General features: G+C 46.3%; 1 protein-coding gene across 1 annotated transcript in view; it reads right to left on the bottom strand.

The window, feature by feature from the left end:
• The window catches only part of HYDIN (HYDIN axonemal central pair apparatus protein), a 339719-nt gene that overhangs the window by 5592 nt on the left and 310160 nt on the right, over positions 1-23967 (bottom strand). The window contains 14 exon segments of the mRNA XM_086351674.1: positions 2757-2907; positions 3683-3846; positions 4905-5117; positions 6709-6928; positions 7718-7995; positions 8999-9154; positions 12013-12211; positions 15631-15800; positions 16273-16494; positions 17023-17230; positions 17916-18063; positions 20490-20655; positions 21702-21840; positions 22581-22793. Coding sequence (XP_086207800.1) covers positions 2757-2907; positions 3683-3846; positions 4905-5117; positions 6709-6928; positions 7718-7995; positions 8999-9154; positions 12013-12211; positions 15631-15800; positions 16273-16494; positions 17023-17230; positions 17916-18063; positions 20490-20655; positions 21702-21840; positions 22581-22793 — 2647 coding nt within the window.

Raw genomic sequence — 23967 nt, 5'->3', positions numbered from 1 at the left:
TTATCAACATTTAATGCAGAGTTGGTATTTTATCACTTCCCACTTCGTAACTGACGCTTTATGTTTCCGATCTCATACATCCTACTTCACAAATGCAGTAATCTTACTGAGGTATAATCTCATTTACCTTCATCCCCCTTACAGTGTTATGGTATTTACTATAAACTGCCAGTTGTCTTTTTAAGAAAGTTCTAAGAATAAAGATATATATGTTTCATATTTACACACTTATTTGCTATTTTTAGAGCTCTTCTTCCCTTCCAGTGGATATCCACGTCCCCACCTGGCATCATTTTCTTTTGACTGAAGAATACCCATTAGTATGTTTTACAGAAAGGCAAGTGGGCTGGCAATGAATTCTCTCATCCTTTTTTTTTTTTTTTTTAAATCTGAAAATGTCTATTTTACTGTCTGTTTTAAAGGATATTTTCAGTGAATAAAGATTTCTAGGTTGACAATCTCTTCTTTCAACACTTTTCAGAGTGCTGCCATTATTTCTGAAGAGGAGTCAGTGGTCATTTTTTATTGGTGTCTCCCTGTACATAATAGAACTTTTTAATCTGGTTGTTTTCTATTTATCTTTGGTTTTCAGCAATTTTACTATGATGTGCACAGGCATGATTTTGTTTCTCCTGTTAAAACTCCATCAAATTTCTTGGATTTGTAAATTGTTTTATAAAAAAATAAAATCAGGGAAATTTCAGCAATTACTTTTTCAAATAATCTTCTCCCCTGTCCAACTGCCCCGACTATTAATTTCCTCCTCCTCAGTTCACCAAACCTGATATGCTTTGCTCAGACTAGCTCACTGTACTGCAATCAGGAAACTGTCCCAAGGCAGAGGGGATAATCACAGGACTCATTTCATAAACTGGGCTTCTTCAACTAGAAGACTCAGACTTTGTCAAATAGCTCTGGATTTCCCCCCCAATCATTTTGAAGAGTATTTCTTCCCTTTATTGTCGTGTTTTTCTGTTCCAGGCGCTTCTATAAGATGGGTATTAGAACTTCTTGATTTGTACTTTATGTCTCATAATTCCTTTCAGCTTTATTAAGATACAACTCACACGTTATTGGAGAAGGCAATGGCATCCACTCCAGTACTCCTGCCTGGAAAATCCCATGGATGGAGGAGCCTGGTGGGCTGCAGTCCATGGGGTCGCTAAGGGTCGGACATGACTGAGTGACTTCACTTTCACTTTTCACTTTTGTGCATTGGAGAAGGAAATGGCAACCCACTCCAGTGTTCTTGCCTGGAGAATCCCAGGGACGGGGGAGCCTGGTGGGCTGCCGTCTATGGGGTCGCACAGAGTCAGACACGACTGAAGCGACTTAGCAGCAGCAGCAGTACATGTTATAGAATCTACCCATTGAAAGTGTACCATTTAGTGCTTTTTTAGTATATTCACAAAGTGGTCCAACCATTACCACTCATTTTCATCGCCCTCAAAAGAACCCCTTTATCCAGTAACGATCATTCCCATGTCCCCCTAACCCATCGCCTCTAGTCCTAGGCACTGCTAGTCTACTTTCTGTTCCTATAGACTTTCCAATCTGGACATTTCATATTAAAAAAAAAAACCACACAACATGTAGCCATTTGTGGCTGGCTTTGTTCACACAGTGTGATGTTTGCAGGGCTCACTGCAGTGCTGCCTGCAGTAGTACTCGCTTCCTATCACTTTTTATTGCCAAAGAATATTCCATTGTATTTCTCGTTCACCAGTGGATGGAAATTAGGTTGTCCCCATTGTTTGGCTCTTATGAATACTGCTGCTATGAACGTTTACATATGGGCTTTTGTGTGGACATATGTTTTCTCTTATTTGGGGAATACATTGCTGAATTCTATGGTAACTCTACATCTATCCATTTGAGGAGCTGCCAGACTGTCTTCCGGAGTAGCTTCACTGTTTCTCTCCCACCGGCAACACACGAAAGATCCCTCTTCTGCACACCCTTGCCAGTACTTGTCATTATTTCCCTTCATTCTTGCCACTTCTGTGTGCTCACGTGCTGTTCTTTTCACTTTAAAATCCTCCCCTAGGTGATTCCATCCTCCATCTTGGTGTCAAGCACTGTCTGTAGGGGAACAGTTCCTGTAAGTTCTCTTCAGCCCTGACCTCTCAGTGAGCCACTGAACCACGCAGTCCTTTTCCTCAAAGCACTTACGCCATTTGGAAATTACCCATTCAGAGTGCAATTACACGATGAATGCTCATCTCCTTCACTGGACTGTGTGTTCCAGGAGAACAGAGACTCTGCCTGTTTTCGATCACTGCTGTGTTATCAGCACGTGGTATAGCATATGGCACGTGTGCTCAAGAGATGCTTGTTGAACTGATGAATGAGTCAGGAGGAACGGTTCATGCGTGAAGGACCCTGTGGAGTCCTGGAGTCACTGGCTCTGAGATGAATCCTGGCTCTGATGTCACTAGCTGTGTCGAGGGCTCAGCCTGATGCCGGGCACTCTCTAAACCCTCAGAAAAGGGATCTTTCGCTCTTATTATTGTGGTCTGGTGTCTGATGCCCAATGTTACCTACTGCTTCAGGGTTTTCATGATTCCGCCACCTTGAGGGTTTGTTATGGGCCTACATATTGGCTGGCTATCTCGTCTCATCTTAAAGGGTCTGGTCCCCCTCAATGGTCAGTCTCGCAGGATAAGGGAGGGTATATCTTCCCTCCCAACACAGGATCATCAACCTCAGGGCCAACCCTCCAGGGTCCCAGGGCTGTGCCTTTAGTGTATGGATACCTTTGCTGTGTACAGTCCCTCCTTGTAGGAGAAGAAGTTCAGCTTGTAATCTTTCTTTGAGGAGGACAGCACATCAATGTAATCAAGGCCCTTTAAGGTGACACTCAGGTCAGGCTTCTCTGGTTTCAGTATTTCCACAATGACCCGGAATCTGGGGGAACACAGGGGTGCAAGAAGAGAGGATGAAATGAGACAGTTTGCCCAAAGGAAAGAAGGCAAGGTACCTTGTCCACTCTTGATTTCACAGAAAGCATGTGGGTCCAGGGTTCTAACCTCCACACTGCCACTAGTAATAACAGAAACTACCACTTAACAACTCCCTACTATGTGCCAGGTACTGAGTCCTGCTCCACATGGGTTACATTACAAGCTTTTAGTCGCCAGTGTCTATAGGAGGTACATCTCGTTATCCTCTCTATTTTACTAGGGAAGAAGTTGAGGCGGAGAGAAGGAAGATGCCATGCACAGGTAACAATGCCGAGTTATAGGCAGAACTAGCATTCAAACGTGGGTCTGGACCTTTATCCACTATGCCGAGCAGGTAGTTCTCTTCTCCCAGCCTTTGGCTCCTTTTCCATAAAAGAAGGGGACCTGGCTGGCCTCCAGCTCCTCCAGCTTCTTTTCTCTCTGCAAGTACAAGATCTGAGGATCTGGCCAGTGGCTGATGTGATACGACAGGGCTCTCAGTAATAACCACCACGATTATCATTTTGACAATAATAACAGCTAACATTTATTGAGCACTTATTTTGTGCCTGGCGCTCTTCCAGGAAATTTACAAGGCGTCAGCTGCTCACAGGCAGCCCTGAACAGGACACGCTCTGTGGGGCGCAGGTCAGGCAATGCCTGGCAGCAGCACAAAGGGCCAGACTCGACACTGCGGGTCCTCCCTCCGTCCCCTCTTCATCCCCCACCTATTCTCTCACCTCTGGGGCTTGTTCAGCCAGTTGGTGACTGGCAGGAGCTCAGTGTAGGGTGTCTTACATGGCACTTCACGGTAGATATTGGCCACAGCCTTGGGGAGCTCGGAAGTCCCGTGCAGCATGTACAGCCAGCCAGTCCCATCTGGGAGGGGGAAGAAGAGGGTGCCCTAAGAGAAGAACAACAGTGGAGAGCATGACACAGAGCAGCCTTTATCAGCTACCTCTCAGGCATGGCAGCGACACAGGATTAACGAAGTTATGCAAATAGGTTTAACACTTTTGGAAAGTAGCTTCATAATACGTTTCCAAGAGTCATAAACATGTTCACATGTATTCGAACCAGGAATCTCATCCCAGGGAACTTACTGAAGAAAAATCCCTGCAGAGGAAAAAGTTATACATAAACGTGTGCGCTCAGTCACTCAGTCGTGACTGACTCTTCGTGACCCTTTGGACTGTAGCCCACCAGGCTCCTCTCTCCAAGGGATTTTTCAAGCAGGGATATTGGAGTGGGTTGCCATTTCTCCTCCAGGGGACCTTCCCAAACCCAGGGATTGAGCCAGTCTTTTGCAGCTCCTGCATTGCAGGCAGATTCCTTGCCACTGAGCCATCGGGGAAGCACACGTATATTGGAATCGCTTCTACTGATGAAAATTTAGAGATAACTTAAACATCCAATAACTGGGGGTGTTAAATAAATTATGGAACTGTCATTCAATGAAATATTAGTCAATCAGTAAAGATGATTATCATGAAGATTATACAGCTAAACAGAAACATGCTCATGATGTGATGTAATGTGAAAGTAAGCAGGATGCAGAACTGAGGATGCTGTGAGAGCAGCCACGGCTGTCTCTGAGTAAGGATTGGTAAAGAAGACAGAAGAAAACAGTTCTTTTTTTGTGAGGGCAGTAGAAGATTGTGGCTTCCTTTTTTAATCTTTATCACAGTCACCTTGATGTTACTTGTGCACTTAAGTATTAATTGCTTGGTGCTTCATCCAGGACTTCATTTCAGAGATGAGCCTCTGGTTCCAAGAGAAGCCCCTCAACATGAAAATACATGGACGAAAAGGGAAGCTTTGGTCTTGATGAGCTTTGGACACAGTTCCCTGTGGTTTCCACATTATTTGTAGGGTTCCCCCCTTGTCCTAACGTTCTCTCTCCCACAGCTCCTTCCTCCAGCCATGCCAGGAAACCCATGTGGGAGGTGGGGCTCAACCCACCTGATGTTTGCGGCTCTCCACGTTCATGCTACGGGGCCGGTAGGTGATCTCGTAGGGCTTGTTTTGCTGGTGAGGCTCCAGGGTGATGAACTCGGGCCCCTCCCAGTGCTCACCCTCAATAATGGGGTGCAGATTCCAGGTCTGGTTGCTGCGGTTTGAAAGCATGATGGTCTGTGTGTGCTTGGAGCGCACCTGGCAGGTGAAATTCACCACCTGGAAGAAGATGGACACCTCACGCAGGCAGCGGAATTTACAAGTCTGGGGTTCAAAGGAAAGTTGATACACACACACACACACACACACGCACACACACACGCATTTGGGAGCTGTCAGTATAGCAATTTTTTTTTTTAAAGCCAAGAAACTGGATGAGATCATCAAGAAGTAAGTGTATTTAGAAAAAAAGAAGGAATTTTAGAACCAATTCTTAAAATCCTACACGCTCCAATGTTAAGAAAAACCAGAAGGGGAGATGAGAGGCAGCAACTATTAAAGTGGGAGGAAAACCAGGAGAGGGCAGTATCCTGGAGGCCACATGATGAAGGAAGTGCTTGAAGGACGAGGGCCTTGTTCAACGTGTTCAAATGCTATTGACAAGTCAAGTAAGATGAGCAGTGAGAACTAGCCATTGAATCTAGCAACATGGACAATGCACTGCTATAAAGGGAATCAAAGAGTTCACCAAGGGGATGAGAATAGTTTATCAATAGACCCACACATATATGATCAATTGGTTTTTTACCAAAGTGCAAAGGCAATTTAGTGGAGAAAGGACAATCTATTAAGTAAATGGTTCTGGAACAACTGGATATCTGTGTACAAAAAATGGATTTTTTGAATTTTGATCCATAATCTTATACTACATACAAAAATGAACTCTAAACAGATTGAAGATATAAATTCAAAACTTATGTCCTGAATATACACAGAGCTCTCAAAACACAGTAAAACAAGAAAACAAACAACCCAAATGAAAATGACTTGAACAGATACTTCAATAAAGAAGATAGATGGATGGCAATGAAGTACCTGAAAAGATGCTTGACACCATTAGCCAGGGAAATCCAAATTTAAAACCACAAGATATCATCAGGTACCTATTAGAATGACTAAAATTTTAAAAAAACCTGACCATATCAAGCATTGGCAAGGATGTGGTGCAAGTAGAAACGTCTGAGGTGGCTGATGGGGACACAAGATGACACAACCACTTTGGAAAACAATTTGGAAAGTTCTTAAACAGGCAAACGTGTACCTACCCTATGATCCAGCCATTTCACTCTCACATATTCACCCAAGAAAATTAAAGTATATATTCTTGCCAAGACTTGTACATACACATTTATAACATACTGCGTGACTCCAGGTACACAACATTGTTGAAATAGCAAGAGATGGAGCTCAGGTGTCATTATGACCGTAAGCAACGTTGCCAGGAGCTATCAGGTCTCCACTGCTAGGGCTTCTAGCGACAGGGTCAGCAGAGGTTAACCCAGGTGTCACCCTTTACTTACAGAGCTTATGGCAGAATGTGATCTAGCCAGAGATGTCAGTATAACCTTCCTTGAGAATGAGATGCTTGGGTTGAGAGTTGAAGAATAAATAGGAATTAACTAAATGGAGAGGGGAAAAGGAGTATGTCAGCAGTGGGAAGAGCACGTGCAGAGGCCCTGTGGAGGAGGGAGCAGGTCTGCATGTTTGATGTGGGCACTGAGGACTGTTTGAACAGAGGCTGACTGAGTTCTCTTGTGGGGCTTGCTGGGCCATTCCACCATTGATCCATCTGTTGGTAGCACCTACTGACCTCTTTTACTGAAGGTGGTCCCACGCACACTCCAGACAGGGTTAGGCTCAGAGGACTGCCTCCCTGGATGAAGCAGAGCAAGTTTTTGTGGAGAATCTCCTTGCCCACCTCGGTAGGATGGTAAGTCACTTCAAAAGAAACCTCCATGCCTGCAGTGATATAGCCCTCTTCCGGGCTGATGGAGAACAGAGGCTCAAGTTTTTTGGTATCCCATTTGAACCTTTTCCAAGACAGGAGACAAGAGAGACAGTTTATTAATATCCCGGTGGTATTCTCAGTGCTGCTGAGAAGAGAGACTGTGTCTGGTTTTCAGGTGGGAGGTTCATCCCCTTGTGCCCTTCCTGGGACCTAGGAGAAGGAAGACTGCCAGGAAAAGCTGCGGTGTGGGACCAAGGCCAAGTCATCCCTGGGTGCGACCTCTTCACTCTCCCTAGGGGCCGAGAAGGGTGGAAAGTGGTGCATCTTATCTTTCTGTCCACAGTGACACCCACGGGGGGAGCATGTGCGTGAACACATTTAAATGGGTGCCTGAGGTCACACAGCTAGGACGTGGTCAGGCCAGGACTGGAACCCTCCCGAGCTGGTAGCCATGACCGATCCCTGCACTGCCTCTCGGGTCTGATCCAGGAGGGTGGAGACAATCCCTTCACATGAGAGCTGCCCCTGATCCTGGTGGCCCTGGGACCTGCTGGCCTTGTGGTCACCCCTCTGTGGTCTGGCCCTTGGTCCAGGCAGGATGGTGCAGACCAGTGCTTCCAGTGCCAAGGCTGCCACATCACAGCTTCAGGGCACTGTTCCCCGGCAGCTGGTGTGAAGGGTGCCCCCTGCAGGTGGGCAGTGTGCAGCAGGCACGGCTGTGGCAACGTGCTGAATGGTGACTGGGCAAGCACCTGCTGGTGGGCACCACTGTTGAGCCTTAACTCCATCTGTGGCATAGGGACCACCAAATACCCACTTTAGAGGGTCCTGGGATAGTTAACGGGAACCCAGGCCCAGGGGACTCTCCTACCTTGCACCCACGTCACCCGTGTTCAACATGAGGATGCGACGCGTGGCTTGTGTCTGACACACGACTGGTCCAAAGGGAAGATGCTCCTGGTCCAGGGAGATCTCCAGGGCCTGGCAGCAGCCACTGATGAGGAAAAGGGGCCGCAGGAGCCCCATGCACTCCATGAACACCTCCTCGGAGAAGGGAGGGACACGCTTTAGTGGGGCGAAGGTGACTTCCAGCTTCTGAACCTCTTTGGGCTTCAGAGTGATGTTGCGGAATGGTGACAAGGTGATGACCTGGACAAAACGACAACAAGTCTCAGCAGCTGAGGGCGGGGGACTCCTGGAGCTCCATTTCCAAGGTCCTGCTGTGAGGATGGATTACTGAGTAAACGTAAGAATGAACTGAATGAAGGAATGGATACAGTCCATTCTCAAGATGAAATACATCTGGTCCCATTTCAAAGGGCCATCCAAACACTGTGAGAGGAAGCAGGCAGCCGGGGCTGTGGATTCCTTATGCAGGGAGCCTGAGGACATGGATTTAGCAACAGGCATGTTTCTCTCACACAGCGGACTCCAGTGGAAAGAGGGACAGCCTTTCGGGGGCAGATGAATGATGTATATTGAAACACACTCTTCCTTTTGGTCCAAGAAGCCCACTTCTAGGAGTATATGCTCAGCAGAGAGTCATGGGTGCACACAAAAGTTTGTTTAAATGAATATTACAATGTTGCTTATAAAATAAAATAAAATTAAAAAACAGGAACACCTGAAATGAGCAGAAATAGAGGCCTGGTTCATCTACGTAATGAAGGTACAGATGAACAAATGAAACAATGTTTAGGAGTTACTGGTAGATGGTAAAAGCAGGCTTCAAAACAATCTGAAAGTTGGTAATTTATTTTTAAAATGTGTAGGAAAAACAGGGGAAAGAAAGGTACAAAAATGTTAAGTGATTATTTCGGGGTATGACACTATAGGCCAAATGTTTTTCTTTGTGATTTTCCATATTTTTCAAATTTCCTGTCATGAAGATGTATGTGTATTCACTTGCGCCCAGATCTTCCGGATCCTATCAAGGGCACTTCCGTGTGTCACTGTCACCCTCTAGAGGAAGAGGCTCTCCAAGCTGTGGTTTCCCTACATGCAAAAGGGGAGTGACAGGGGCTCCCCTATACCGTTTTTTATGAAGGTGATCAGACAGGGAGAGCACTTGGAATGGCCTGGCCCATGGAAGCTGCCTGAGAATCGTGAGGTGCGGAGGCATGAAGACGCTGCTGGGACCCTGATCACCAACCTTGGTTTCCTGGAGTTCTGCCGAGAACATGACTGACAGGTTAAATGTGAGCTGGGCTTGGCTGTTGTTCATGATGGAAACCATTTTTTTCACCACCTGTCCAGGCAGGATGGCTCCTAACTTCAAAATCTTATTGGCTGGATCTAGGACTAAAATCTGTGGACCAGAAAGAGAGCAGGGAGGGAGGGAGGGGTCAGAAGTTAATGAGAAAGAGAAATATAAAAAAAAATCTATTTCTGCTTTATTGACTATGCCAAAGCCTTTGACTGTGTGGATCACAATAAACTGTGGAAAATTCTTCAAGAGATGGGAATACCAGACCACCTGACCTGCCTCTTGAGAAATTTGTATGCAGGTCAGGAAGCAACAGTTAGAACTGGACATGGAACAACAGACTGGTTCCAAATAGGAAAAGGAGTTCGTCAAGGCTGTATATTGTCACCCTGCTTATTTAACTTCTATGCAGAGTACATCATGAGAAACGCTGGACTGGAAGAAACACAAGCTGGAATCAAGATTGCCGGGAGAAATATCAATAATCTCAGATATGCAGATGACACCACCCTTATGGCAGAAAGTGAAGAGGAACTCAAAAGCCTCTTGATGAAAGTGAAAGTGGAGAGTGAAAAAGTTGGCTTAAAGCTCAACATTCAGAAAACGAAGGTCATGGCATCTGGTCCCATCACTTCATGGGAAATAGCTGGGGAAACAGTGGAAACAGTGTCAGACTTTATTTTCTGGGCTCCAAAATCACTGCAGATGGTGACTGCAGCCATGAAATTAAAAGACGCTTACTCCTTGGAAGGAAAGTTATGACCAACCTAGATAGCATATTCAAAAGCAGAGACATTACTTTGCCAACAAAGGTCTGTCTAGTCAAGGCTATGGTTTTTCCTGTGGTCATGTATGGAGGCGAAAGTTGGACTGTGAAGAAGGCTGAACGCCAAAGAATTGATGCTTTTGAAGTGTGGTGTTGGAGAAGACTCTTGAGAGTCCCCTTGGACTGCAAGGAGATCCAACCAGTCCATTCTGAAGGAGATCAGCCCTGGGATTTCTTTGGAAGGAATGATGCTAAAGCTGAAACTCCAGTACTTTGGCCACCTCATGTGAAGAGTTGACTCATTGGAAAAGACTCTGATGCTGGGAGGGATTGGGGGCAGGAGGAGAAGGGGATGACCGAGGATGAGATGGCTGGATGGCATCACTGACTGGATGGACGTGAGTCTGAGTGAACTCCGGGAGTTGGTGATGGTCAGGGAGGCCTGGTGTGCTGTGATTCATGGTGTCACAAAGAGTCGGACACGACTGAGCGACTGAACTGAACTGAACTGACCCTAGTGAGGCAAGGGTGGTTCCCTCTCTTCCTGTGTCCCTCATTCTTCACACTGGATGGGCCTTCGCCTTCACTCACTCAACAAACATTTATATGCATAAAATGTGCACTAAACAACTTGTTGCACAATTACATACTTACAGCTGGGTTCAAAGATGTTAAGAAGGAAAGGCTCAGGGTACAAAGGGTTGAGCCAGTCTGAGGGTGAGGGAGGCCTCCCTGAGGAAGGCATGCTCACACGAGGAGCTGCTGGAAGGGTAGCATCTGGATTTAAGTCAGGGTGGCGTGGGGCTGCACCCCGAAGGAGGAGACAAGCTGTGGCAAGGCCCTGAGTTGGAGGGAGTGGCCTGGTCAGGCCTGTGGCTGGGAGAGAGGTGGGGAACACAGGAAGATAGTTTGGAGGGGGATCGGGTGTTTTTCTGGGAGAAGTGGGAAGCCAGTGTAGCCTGGAGTGCTCCCATCAGATAGTATCATGTGAGTGTGCCCTGGCTCACTCCTCTGTAGAGAGGGACTGGAAGACGGCAGGAGACAGAGCCGTGAAGAGAGAGAGATGACCATGGCAGCAGAGGTGGGAAAAACAGGTACACCTTAAAGTCCCCATCTAGAGCCCTGATCAAAGTGCTGGCCTGCATGAGGCTGAGATCAGGCTGGGCCTTGCCCTCTGGGATGGTGTGACCCACAGAAACAGCACCCACGAGTCACTGTTACTTGACCAGTCAGTAAGCAGCACCCCTCCCCCTAATGGAAAGATGGGCTCTGTCCATCCCGCCCGCAGGCTTCCATGTTGTCTACAAAGGTAAGAGTCTCTGGCCCCAGTGGGTAAGCTCCTGGAGGTCAGAGAACTCGTTTAAGTCTCCTGAAAGCACCTGACATAAATGAGTGCTGAGCGAGTGAATGAATGAACACATGAAAGGAACCACGACATCAGAAGAGACCCCGCCACTGGCTTGAGTGAGACACACCAGGTGGCCCGATCCTGTGGCTCCCCGGGATTGATGGAAAGGATGCCAGGAACACACTCCTCCCATTTCCTCTTGGTTGCTGAAATGTCCCATGCATTGCTGAGGATTGCAGAAGGTCTTCAGTCTTCTAAAACTACCTAATAAATGCAAAAACTCCCACCAGACAGACACGTGAAATGTATACTGGACATGGGGAAGAAAGGATAAGTGGTAGAACCAGACCATCCCCTTCCTGCCAGGAGCACCTGGTTAGAAGGAAGGCCCTCAGTCAGACGGGATCCTGGGAGTTGGGGCTGGCTGCAGAATGTCAGTCTATGTGGTCTTAGGGAACGATGGCCCATAACTGAAACTTACGTCTGCATACAGTGCTTCACACAAACCTTGACTGTAACCTGAAAACACTACGTGCTCTCATGTGGGAGGAAGAGGACTTGCTTGGGATACTGCATCTGATAGTCTCAAACTTCTCCAAGAAAAAGAATGGTTCTGCAGTGCCTGTGGTTACTTATGTCCTTTGATACGGGAACATTTGGTACTGGCGAGATCTATGTGGTTCTCTTGGGTCTGATCTGTCTTGATGGGACTGGCTGACCTCTGACAGAGCAGCCAGGGGGCAGGAGACATGGAGGTTGGAGGAGTGTGGGCTCGGGTGGGCAAGGTGGCTGAGAAGGGCAAGGGGGGTGGTGCCAAGCCTGATGATCCCCCCAGCTGTCGCTCACCTTCATTTCCGTTCCTTTCCCTTTGATTTCAACTACTTGCTGCGAGAGCCCATTGATTTCAAAGGGGATGAGTTCTCGATAACTGATAGTTTCTCGTGGATAAAAGATGATAGGGATCTCCAGTGTCTTTCCTGGCTTTATCACATCGACTCGGAAGTTCACCTCGAGGTGGCTGGTGTTGGTGTACAAACAATCCAAGCTGGAGGAAATCAGAAGGAAGCTGTGTGAGCTCTCGAATGGCTGACATAGAGGGAATGAGCCCCTTGCTTCTCTGAGCTGGACCCACTGTGGGATGTCCTGCCGTGTTGTCCTGGAGTTGGAATTTCAGGGCTGGAAGGGACTGCAGCAGTGGTCCAGCCTACAGTCTCCTGGGCACGACTGAGTCACTTCCCCCAGATCACATCCTGAGACCTTGGCAGAACCAGGCCTCAAAGGCAGTCTCATGACCTTTTACCCAGGGCTCCTTTCACTCTCTCACCCTCTCTTCCTTGATAACGCAGCTCATGTGTGGTAGCTTCCTGGACGAAGGGTGTGCTTCCAGGAGTAACTGGGTGGCAAAGCATGGTGGGGAGGAGGATGTGTCCAGAGTCAGACAAGAGTGTGGACCCAGACTCCAGCCCCAACTTCCATGTGGCCTGAGGACAGTTACTCAGCCTGTCTGGGTCCCTGTTGCCTCATCTGTAAAATGAGAGTAGTGACCTCTTTCTCATGAAGCTGTTGTGAGGATTAAACGAGATAAAGTGACTAAATCAGCCACTACAGGCACAGAGGAAACATTCTAGAGGTGAGCTTTTGTTATTATTATTACTAATAGCTCAACTAGAAGGGACCTTCAAAGATCACGTCCACCCTCCTGCATCTGTGGGTGGGAGGCACCTAGACCTCCATTACAATCCCTCCTCGTCTGTCTTCCAAGTTATTTAGAGAAGGACTCTAGCTAAGGCAGTAAATAGAGTATAATGCCTAAGACAAAGTAAGAGTCAGATTCAATTAAATTAGGCAAGAAGGAATATAGGCAGGTAAGATTTTAAATTCGTATTTAAAATTACACGATACTCCTGTAATGTAACATTCGGGAGAATCGTCATCACCACTGGTATCACTGCCACAAAAGTAGCCGCAGACAAAAATAGCCGAGCATTTCCTATGTTCCAGGCACTAAGTACTCTCTCTAAATGAGCTAATGAATCCTCCTAATAACCCATGGGGAGGTACTATTATCATCCCCCACTGCAGGCATGGAGACGGCGGCACCGAGAGTTCATAAAGACCTAAATGCAAGGCTGGATGCTATAAAACTCTAGAGGAAAACACAGGAAGAACACTCTTTGACATGAACCATAGCAAGATCTTTTTTGACCCACCTCCCAGAGTAACGAAAATAAAAACAAAAATAAACAAATGGGACCTAATTAAACTTAAAAACTCTTGCACAGTAAATGAAACCCTAAGTAAGATGAAAAGACAACCGTCAGAATGGGAGCATATATTTGCAAATTAAGCAACAGACAAGGGATTATTAGTCTGCAAAGTATACAAATAGCTCATGCAGTTCAATTAAAAAAAAAAAAACCCAATCAAAAAATGGGTGGAAGACCTAAATAGATATTTCTCCAAAGAAGACATACAGATAGCCAACAACACATGAAGAGATGCTCAACATTACTAATTATTAGAGAAGTGCAAATCAAAACTACAATGAGGTATCACCTCACACTGGTCAGAATATCCATCATCAAAAAATAATACGAACAATAAATGCTGAATAGGGTGTGGAGAAAAAAAGGGAACTCTTACACTGTTGGTGGGAATGTAAATTTATACAGCCACTATGGAGAACAGAATAGAGGTTCCTTAAAAATCCAAAAGTAGAACTACCCATATGACCCAGAAATGGGTCTACCATAGGACGCCTATGCATAGATACGGAGAAAACCATAATTCAGAAAGATAGGGACTTCCCTGGCAGTCCAGCGGTTAAAAGACTTCGCCTTCCAAGGCAGGGGGTGCAGACTTCATTAGTGGCCAGGGAGCTAAGACCCCACATTTCTCATGGCCAAAAAACCGAAACATAAAACAGAAGCAATACTGTGAAAAATTCAATAAGGACTTAAAAAAACACAAAAAGACACAAGCACCCCAACGTTCACAGCAGCACTACGTACAATAGCTAGGACCTGGAAGCAACCTAAATGCCCATCAACAGAGGGACGGATAGAGAAGATGTGGTACATAGGTACAATGGAATATTACTCAGTCATAAAAAGGAACAAAACTGTGCCCTTTGCAGAAATGTGGATGGACCTAGAGACTGTCATACAGAAAGAGAAAAAAAAAATCATATATTATATGTGGAATCTAGAAAAATGATGCTGATGAACATTTTTTGCAAAGTGGAAATAGAGACACAAATGTGGAGAACAAATGTATGGATACCAAAGGAGGAAAGGGTGGGTGGGATGAATTGGGAGATTGAGATGGACATATACACACTACTATATATAAAATGTAACCAATGAGAACCTTCCGTATAGCACAAGGAGCTACATTAAATGCTCTGCAGGGATCTGAATGGGGAGGAAATCCAAAACAGAGGGGATGTATGTACACATACAGTTGATTTACTTTGCTATACAGCAGAAACCAATACAACACTGTAAAACAACTATGCTCCAATAAAAATTAATTTAAAAAAAAAAGGCAAAAAAAATTTCTTGAGGTCACACAGCTAGGGAAGAACTGGGATTTGAACCTGTGCTATTTGATATTTGATATGGTAGCCACTAGACATGTGGCTATTAAATTAAAATTAATTAAAATAAAAAATCCTGTTCCTTGGTGGCGTTAGGCACATTTCAAGGGCTCCATAGCCACATGTAGCTACAGGCTGCCATATTGGACACTGCAGATAGACAATTTTTCTGAAACTGAAGTTTCAGTTCAATTGCAGCACACTGATCTAGAGAACTTTTAATAAACACAGGTCTCTGGGCCTGTCTCTGGAGATTCTGTTTTGTTAGGTCTGGAATAGGGCCCAGAAATCTGGATTGGAACATTCGACACAGGGATGGTACAGAGAGGCTGGATTTGAATCAGAGGGCTAAGGCTCAGTATGCTGCTGCTGCTGCTAAGTCACTTCAGTCGTGTCCGACTCTGTTCGACCCCATAGACGGCAGCCCACCAGGCTCCCCCGTCCCTGGGATTCTCCAGGCAAGAACACTGGAGTGGGTTGCCATTGCCTTCTCCAAAGCTCAGTATAGATCTGCCTTTTACTGCCAGGTCACTCGCCCAAGAAATTAACTTTTTAACTCTCCAAATCTGAGTTCCCACATTTATTATGTGGGGAAAATAAAAGCAAGTCATCAAGCCTCTTGTCAGGTCACCTGGCATTGTCCTCCTCACTTCCAGAAGAGGATTTTTTTTTTTTAAGCAGAGTAGTTCATGGCTATCCAAATATCAGTATTAGAAGTGAGGAAAGGATACTGAGGATTCATGCCCATCTGTGCTACAGGCTCTCTTATAATCTTTTCTCTGTCTTGGCAGGACCTCAGCTGTGTGGAGGCTGTAGGACCCGCAGGAGTGGCAGAATCATCTGGAAGCTCTGGGAAGTCTGCTTACCTCATAGCTGTCTCCTCCTTGTTTGTGACAAGCAGGGTTTGCTTGTATGGGGGCATGCCAGCTTGGTAGATGAAGCAGGTGCCAAAGTTGTAGCTGGTGAAGGAGAAATGGACAGCTGGGCTCACAGCAAAGCCTGAGATGGTGCATGTAAATGTTGGACCGTGGCTGATCTGTCGGGGAGAGAATATCCAGTAGAGATGACAGGGAGAAGTGAGAGAAAAGGGCCCTTACACCCTCAGGTGAAGGAGGGAAGCAGTCAGGTGCTTTAAAAGAATTCAGGTCCCAGGACTCCATGTGCAGAATCTCTACAGAGATTCTGATTCAGAGATTCTGATTCAGGCTCTAAGTTTCTTTAAGGAAACCAAGGTGGATGATTCTGCAACCAGGCCCCCATTGGCTCTTGAATCATTGCAGCAATAATTCAGCTCAAAGGCAGAGGGGTATGCAGAGACCTGTCAGTTCCCACCCAACATCTGCTTCCTGGGGCTTCCTCATTAGCAGGACTCCGATTGGCTGCCAACTTGCCTGGGAAACATGCTTGACTTCCCATCCTGCCTTGCAGCTAAGGGTGGACATCGGACACAGTTCTCAAGACAGAATGCCGTGAGTGCGTTCAGTGTCGGACAATGTTAAATGCCTTACCTTGATTTTGAGTTCCAGACCCTTCAAGACACATTTCTTTAATGGCCGGAAAGACAGGGAGGCGTGTGCACTCTGCCCCACGTCCACACTGCCGTCGGTGGGTGAAAATTCCAAGTACTGCAGCAGGGATCTGGGGCCAGACAGCTCCGCCTGGAAGCTGAAGTTGAACTTTCCAGTGTTGATAAAGCTGAATTCACACTGGACACACTCATTCAATTCCACCTGAGGGAGAACAGAGCTGTATGTTGAGTGAGTGCAAACCACGGTTCCCTTCTCTGGAGTCAGGGTATGTAACGTGTTGGGGGAAATACCCTTTGGGAAGCAGCGACAACCCATGGTGTTAGTGAGCTGAGTGAGTATCATTAGCATAATGCAGCCAGAGTCCAGCAGGAGCTACAAAGTGCTGGAGTCCTTCCTATCTGAAGAGGAAAATAACAGCTGAATTCTTAGAGATCACTTAGGAGGTAGCAAAACCTCCTTCCTGTATGTTTAAGATAAGCATTCTTCCCCTTCCCTACCATCTCTCTGCCCCCTGAAAAGTAAAATAAGAAAAGCTTTCTTATCATATCACGTGAAAAGCTTTCTTTTCACATCAGAGCCATACACAGTCTGGTTTGGAGCTGCTGCTGGTTTGTTTCTGTTCTCCTGATCTCCCTGGCGTTTGAAACAGAGCTTCATCGAATGCTCACATGCACTGCTTTTCCCAGCCAGTGTGGAAGCAGAGAGAGCAGGGCCCTCTCACACCTTTACCTCATAGAAGTTGACAATGGTAGTCTGGTTGGGAGTCAGGAGAGTGACGGAGCCATTCCTGTCCTTGCATTTGACCTCCACGTTCACAGAGTAGCCCTCAGCCTTGACATTTAAGGTCAGAGGGTGGGCTTTCTTTTTCACATTGCAGATCAAATTAAAGTTCACATCTCCTTCTTTCTTCGGTGTGAAGAAAATATCAATTGGGAACCTGGTTGGGGAAGACGACAGCAGATTGGGTAACTAGACCAATCTGTTAAAGAAGCTGAAGAAGATAAGCCCCATGGATCAACATGCACTAGGAGGGGAAGGCAGCCTAACTCCAAATCAGGGTGAATTTTCCAGGCACGGCAGGCCACTGCTTTAGGGATTCACAAACACAGTGGACAGTGTGGAGAAGAATATAAACATAAGAAAATACTGAGAAAAAGTGCTTAAAGTTCTCAGTGTTCTACGACTCATCATGAAAATTATCAACAGGGGATAAGCAGGACAGAGATGGAACTGTAATGTCTCAATTTTAGAGTTGGCAGAGACTTCAGAGATGGGACACTCTGCTAAGTTGCTTCAGTAGTATCTGATTCTTTGTGACGCTATGGACTACAGCCCGCCAGGCTCCTCTGTCTATGGGATTCTCCAGGCAAGAATACTGGAAAGGGTTGCCATGCCCTCCTCCAGGAGATCTTCTTGACCCAGGGATCAAACCCACATCTCTTCTGTCTCCTAAACTGGCAAGTGGGTTCTTTACCACTAGCTTCAACTGGGAAGCTCCAAATTTTAGAGTTGGGAGAGACTTCAGAGACGGGGCACTCTAAAGGAACCTGATTCTCCTGGCTCGTAGGCCTGAGACCCCTGCCATTGGGCAAGGGCAGTCCTAGGGGCTTCCTTTCTTTTACCTGGACAGTGGGGGGACCCAGCCTTCCATGGGACATACAACCAGGCTGTTGCTGAAAGCTTCAGAATACCGGGAGGTGTCCTGGAAGGCAAAATGGAACTCCTGCTCCTCCTTGTTGATGATCTTCACAGTCTCCCTGGCTTCCCGGCCTGAGGAGGAAACACTACCCTCAGAGGAGCCCTCGTGCCTGCTCCTGGCGCACCTCAGCAGGCGAGAGGAAGCCTGTTTAGAAGGGATTCTCCAGCTTCTTTTCTTCCCTCTGCCAAGCTCCTCAGCCTTTGGCTACCTCTCTTCCTTCTTTTTACTCTACAAGTGTTCTTCCTCTCAAGGCGCTCCAGCTCTTCCTTCTAAAACTGTACCCCATCAACTGTCTGCTCCTCGTAGGTGGCCACTCAGCCTTGGGTTGTAGCTCTCCTGGGATCCTGCTTGCTCCTTTAGACTCAATGCCTTCCTGCTTTTGTTAATGGGGGCTTGTAGGCCCCTCTGCTCTGCCATATCTCTATGAATCATCTGTGCGTTGGACTCACTTGAATTAAATTTCAGGTGTGTCATGGGTGTCCTGACAGGGCCCTGACCAACGTGTCTCTTATCGCTAGCTTCCTTTTTCTTACTTTCCTTGACTACTGTGGAGCATTTATTTTTCTACATAAACTTTAGAATCACTTTACCAAATTCTGCCCTTAACTCAATCCTTTAGGATTAAGGTTGCCAGGTTTAGTAAACAATTTTTTTAGTATAAGTATGTCCCAAATATTGCATGGGACATATTTATACTAAACAATCATTCCTTGTTATCTGAAATTCAAATTAAACTGTGCATCCTGTGTTTTCTTAGACAACACTAGCTGGGATTTTATTGAGAACTTGATTAAATTTGTATTTAATTTTTGGGAGAAGGGACAAATGTTCAGATTTTGCTTGAGGGCATTTTAATAACATTTTATAGTTTTATTCATATAGGTCCTGTGCTTTTCTTGTTACATTTGTCCTTAGCTATTATATAGGTCATATCAGTATTGAACGGAATTTTCTGTTTGTTTCTAGGTGCTTATTGCTAAAAGAAAGAGAAACCATTGATTTTTGCATACGACTTGCAAACAGCCACTTCCTAAATTATCCTGCTGATTCTAGAAGTTTGTTTTGCTTTTCTCTAGAGTCTCTTGAGCTTATCTGTGTATGCTGTCATTAGCAATAGCATAATGAGATAATTTTGTCTCTTTTTCCCCAATGTTTATGCCAATTATTTAATTTTCTTATTTTATTGTACTTGCTAAAATCACTAACCAAGTGTCCAATAATGACAGTGACAGTGACCATTCTTGCCTAATTCCTGACTTTAACTGAAGTGACTTCAGCGGTTTATTACTAGGTAATATTTGCCTCTTGATTTTGGTTAATCTTTATTCAAGTTTTTTCCCCTCTATTCCTATTTTACTACTAGAGTTTTTGTTGAGAATGTCTGCTGAATTTTGGGCAATAACTCTTTGGTATATGCCAATACCTGGTTCTTCTTTAATCTGGTGATGTAATAATTATATTGAAATGCACCACCATTGCATTCCTAAATTGTCTTCTTATTATTCTTATGCTACATTGCCCACTTACTTGTTCAAAACCTGATTAATGCCACAATCTCCTCCTATCTATTATATGTATCAGTGTAAGAAATGTACGGAAATAATACACACCACACTGTTCACAATGGTTTCCTCTGATGGAAAGGGAAAAATGAGGGAGGCGGGCAGTGATTATTATATTTTTCCTTATACAACACCACATTGATTGACTTATAAAGAATTCTACTTTTATAACTAGCCTAACGAATTACTAAAACAAATCCTCTGACTTGGGTTGTACTTCTCACACACACACACACACACACACACACCATCACATCCATGTGACAGCGTCACAGTATTATAGGGGGACTTGTCCATCATTTCCTTTATTTCAAGTCTCTGCCCAAATGTCACCTTCCCACTGCCCGCTGGCACTCCTTTTCCCCCGACTCTATTTTATTCTTTGGAACACTTATCCACACCTGACCTGCTACATATTTCACCTTCTCATTTCTTGGTCGCCTGCTTCCTGCTACTAGAATGTAACCATCATGAAGATCAGGACATGGGCTTTGTCCTCTGCATTCCCAGCTCACAGAAGAGTGCCTGGCTCCCATGTGGGGCTCAACAATATTTGCTGAACTGGGCAAGAGTGTGAAAGGATGGCAGAGGGGTGTGACCACTGTGGGCCACAGTCTGGGGGCACATGCAAGTAGGATGGGGCTAGTATGGGGCTCTGGGGATAAACTAGTCAATCCAGACCCCAAGGGAATCTTCCAAGTAGGTTCTGCAGCAAGCTCCCTCAATGTTCTTAGGTTATTAGTGTGTGGGTTTAGAAGACACTTGATGGAAATTAGATTGAGAGGTTAAATATTCTGTGGCCCTGTGAATAGCAAAAAGAGGCCCTCTGACATGCTTCTAGAAGATACCAGGAAGAGTTCCCCTGCTAGGGGGAACACCCCTCCCCCACAGGTCATGCCAACTCTAAAATATACAAACCAGCGGGGCAGCCTTACCAATGAGGAGACAACTGAAGTTGATATGTGACTTGTCCAAATTGATGAGAGGGTCAGTGGCTTTGCCTACCAGCAGGAAAGGGACTGTAATGTTGTGCTCGGGGATTAAGAAAGTCCAGAATGCCTCCGAGATGTCCAGATGGGAAGGTGTGAACTGGAAGACGACCTAAGAAGACAGTTTGGAGCATGGTGGTTAGAGGCGCTTCCGTGTGTGCGCCCCACGTACCTTAAAGGCATGCCAGCCCTGGGGCTGTGCCAGGTGACATTACCAGGTCATCGCTTCCTCTCCCCTGTCTTTGTAAGGGCACGTAAGTTTGGCTGTACCAGTAACATCCATGTCTGTGTGCCCAGTCCACCAAGTATTTCTAAGGGCTTCTGCCCCGCTCATTTCTATTTCTAAGGCTCTGCTGGCTAGGCTGCCATGTCTTGGGATAGCATGTAAAAATGGAAAGATTCAGGTAGAATTCGGAATTTTCCTGAAAAGTTCGGGAGAACTGGCAACCTTGGGCTCACTGCTGTGTGTGGTGATTTGTCGCCAGAGAAGCACTGTGGCCAGCCAACCCTGGTGCCCACCATTCCCTGTCATTGACCCTTGGCCTGTGCTCTCCATTTTTATGATCTTTCTGAAGGCATCTCAATTCGTAATCTTTGTCTCATGGATTTATTTCTGCCCCCAATATTCTCTGTAGAATTTATAGGACACGGGGCCCACAGAGCTGCTTTGGCCAGCAAGATTGTATTTCTTTAAATCTGACCCTCTGCTCTAAATCACTGTGTAGACATTAGGATTAAATCGTGGGACATGACTCTGCTGTTCTCTTTTGCCCTTTGGCCTGACCAAGTAAAGATACATCTCTGTTCTCTCACGGCTGTCAGTCCCTGGACAAAAATAACTCGGCTCCTTGCTATTGTATGAGTCCTAGAGTCCCCAGGCACTGGTGTCCAGCTCTCTTGTCCTTGCTTTTGAAATATCAATTTTTAAAACTTCAAATACTAAAGCTCTCTGTCTCTCCACGGCCAACCAAGATGGCTCAGCTTTGTCCTGTTCATGAGGACTGGCTAACACACAGTAACCACCCGAGAAACACTTGTCGACGGACACAGCCTCAGGCTGCTCTCCCTAACTCTACCCACGCTCTGCAGCACACCTGCTCTGCAGAGGCAGATGGGATGAATAAAGCCCTGGGTCGAGCGGTCCCCATTCACACATACCTCAGCTTTCTTTTCAGGGAGGATGAGGCCCTTCTCTGTAAGGCACGTGAAGGCTGGAGGGTTCTGGAGGCTTTCAATTTCTTCAGAGACCCAGGAGAAGGCGTAGGCGCTACTGGTCGGGTTTAGTATTGTAAAGGCCCTGCCCAAGGGGAAGAAGCGACAGCAGAGAGTGAGAGAGGGGCTTGCGGATTAAGAGAAATCTTTCTAGACTATTCCCTAGCACAGTCCCCTTATGTGGGGATCAGAACTGTTTTGGCCACTTTGTTATGTAGAAACAAAAACCGCATCTCACTTGGGGGTCCCACGTGTGGCTCTAGTTCTGGACTTTGGAGTGATAACACCACCAAGGGCCCTTCTGTCCCAGTGATCCTCTGTGGTCTAGGTGGTGGTCAGGGATCATGCTTTATGTCTTTCAAATTTCCTGAGTGTCAAAACTAAGGAGACAGAAATCCACTTCCTCACCGGAAAAATTCTCTAAAGTCAACCCCTAGGATAGCAAGCATGCTTCTAGCTGTCAGTCTAGCTTGCCTCTCTGAATTTTTTCCTCCGGGTTTTTAGAAAGATGAACTGATATGAACTCAACTAGTGCAAACCCGGAGAAGGCAATGGCACCCACTCCAGTACTCTTGCCTGGAAAATCCCATGGACGGAGGAGCCTGGTAGGCTGCAGTCCATGGGGTCACTAAGAGTTGGACACGACTGAGCGACTTCACTTTTGTTTTTCACTTTTATGCATTGGAGAAGGAAATGGCAGCCCACTCCAGTATTCTTGCCTGGAGAATCACAGGGATGGCAGAACCTGGTGGGCTGCTGTCTATGGGGTCATACAGAGTCGGAAACGACTGAAGCGACTTAGCAGTGCAAACCCACACCACTCACCGGAGATTCTTCCCTCCTATGCCCACGCTGGTGAACTCAATCACCCGGGTGTTTGGATCCAGAGCCCCACCACTAGGTCCTCGGAGGTCTGGGTTGCGCCGATGACCAATGATGTAGTCTGAATCTTTCAGGTCAAAATGGCAGATGGGCAGGGAGCTCCGCCCTTTGGCTGACAGGACTGGGCCATGCTCTCCGGGTGGCAGGTTAGGAATCCTGAGAGAATAAGGTTATTTTGATCTATTTTTAACTCTTTAATCAGTTCTTGCTTTCATGGCTGGAAATGGATATGACACCCACGAGAATGTGAGCTCCATGAGCACAGAGAATGGGTCTGTCTGGTTGACAACAAAACCGCAGTGCCTTGAGGCGTACATGATACATAGTAGGTATTCACTAATTAATCGTGACAGGGATAAATACATGCATGGGCTGAGTACAGGGAGCCTGAATTCTGGTTCCTTCTGGGTGCCTCAGAAAAGACCCTGATGCTGGGAAAGATTGAAGGCAGGAGAAGGGGTCAACAGAGGACGAGATGGTTGGATGGCATCACCAACTCAATGGACATGAGTTTGAGCAAGCTCCAGGAGATGGTAAAGGACAGGGAAGCCTAGCGTGCTGCAATCCATGGGGCCGCAAAGAGTCGGACACAACCGAGTGACTGAACAACAGCTTGCCTTATTTTGGCCTCAAGTTAACTTCCTTTACCAACGGTGAGAAAACCTCCCTGCTATAAAGTCAGCACAGAGTCTTTCCCTCTGGGCTCTTTCATTGGCATCTAATGGGATAGGAAAAAGGACCCAGGCATCCTTAAGAAAACAAAACAAAACAAAAAACTACCCTGAGCTCCTTGGAGAAGGTGAACGAGATGTGAGCAGACCTCTATCCCCAGCACTGAGCTCAGGGGGCCCAGGTGTGGGAAGGGTCTCTGCAGGTGTGACTGCATGCTTTCCACCGGTCTTATGGTTCACGTAGGTCTCTGCCACCCCACGCCACGGGTCACAGACTTCCTCTAAGAAAGGTGTCCTCTGTGGAGCCCCCAGGGACGTTCATTGCCAGATATAATTGGATCAGCTCTCCTTTAACTGACCTGGACTCCATCTGCTCCTCTCTTCCTATGTTCCAGGCCCGCCTCCTCCGTGACCACTACCGCCTGATGCTTAACTGTACTTATTGTGCGCCGGGCACCGTTCTAAGCTCTTCACTTGAATTAGCTCATTTCGTTTTCACAACAACTCTACAGAGTGGGTACTGTTATTTGCATTTTACATAGGAGGAAACTGAGCCTCAGAAAAGGTAAAAGAAAGCTTTTCCAAGGCCATGCTTGCCCAGGACTGGGGCCCAGCTGGCTGCCCACCATTCTGTGGCCCCAGTGGAATCCTGTGTGTAG

This window comes from Bos grunniens, chromosome 18, assembly GCF_055505025.1.
Source record: "Bos grunniens cultivar Pamir isolate PY7600 chromosome 18, Bosgru_T2T1.0, whole genome shotgun sequence".
NCBI lineage: Eukaryota > Metazoa > Chordata > Mammalia > Artiodactyla > Bovidae > Bos > Bos grunniens.
The sequence above is the reverse complement of the archived record's forward strand: the minus strand, read 5'-3'. Positions and strand labels throughout refer to the sequence as shown.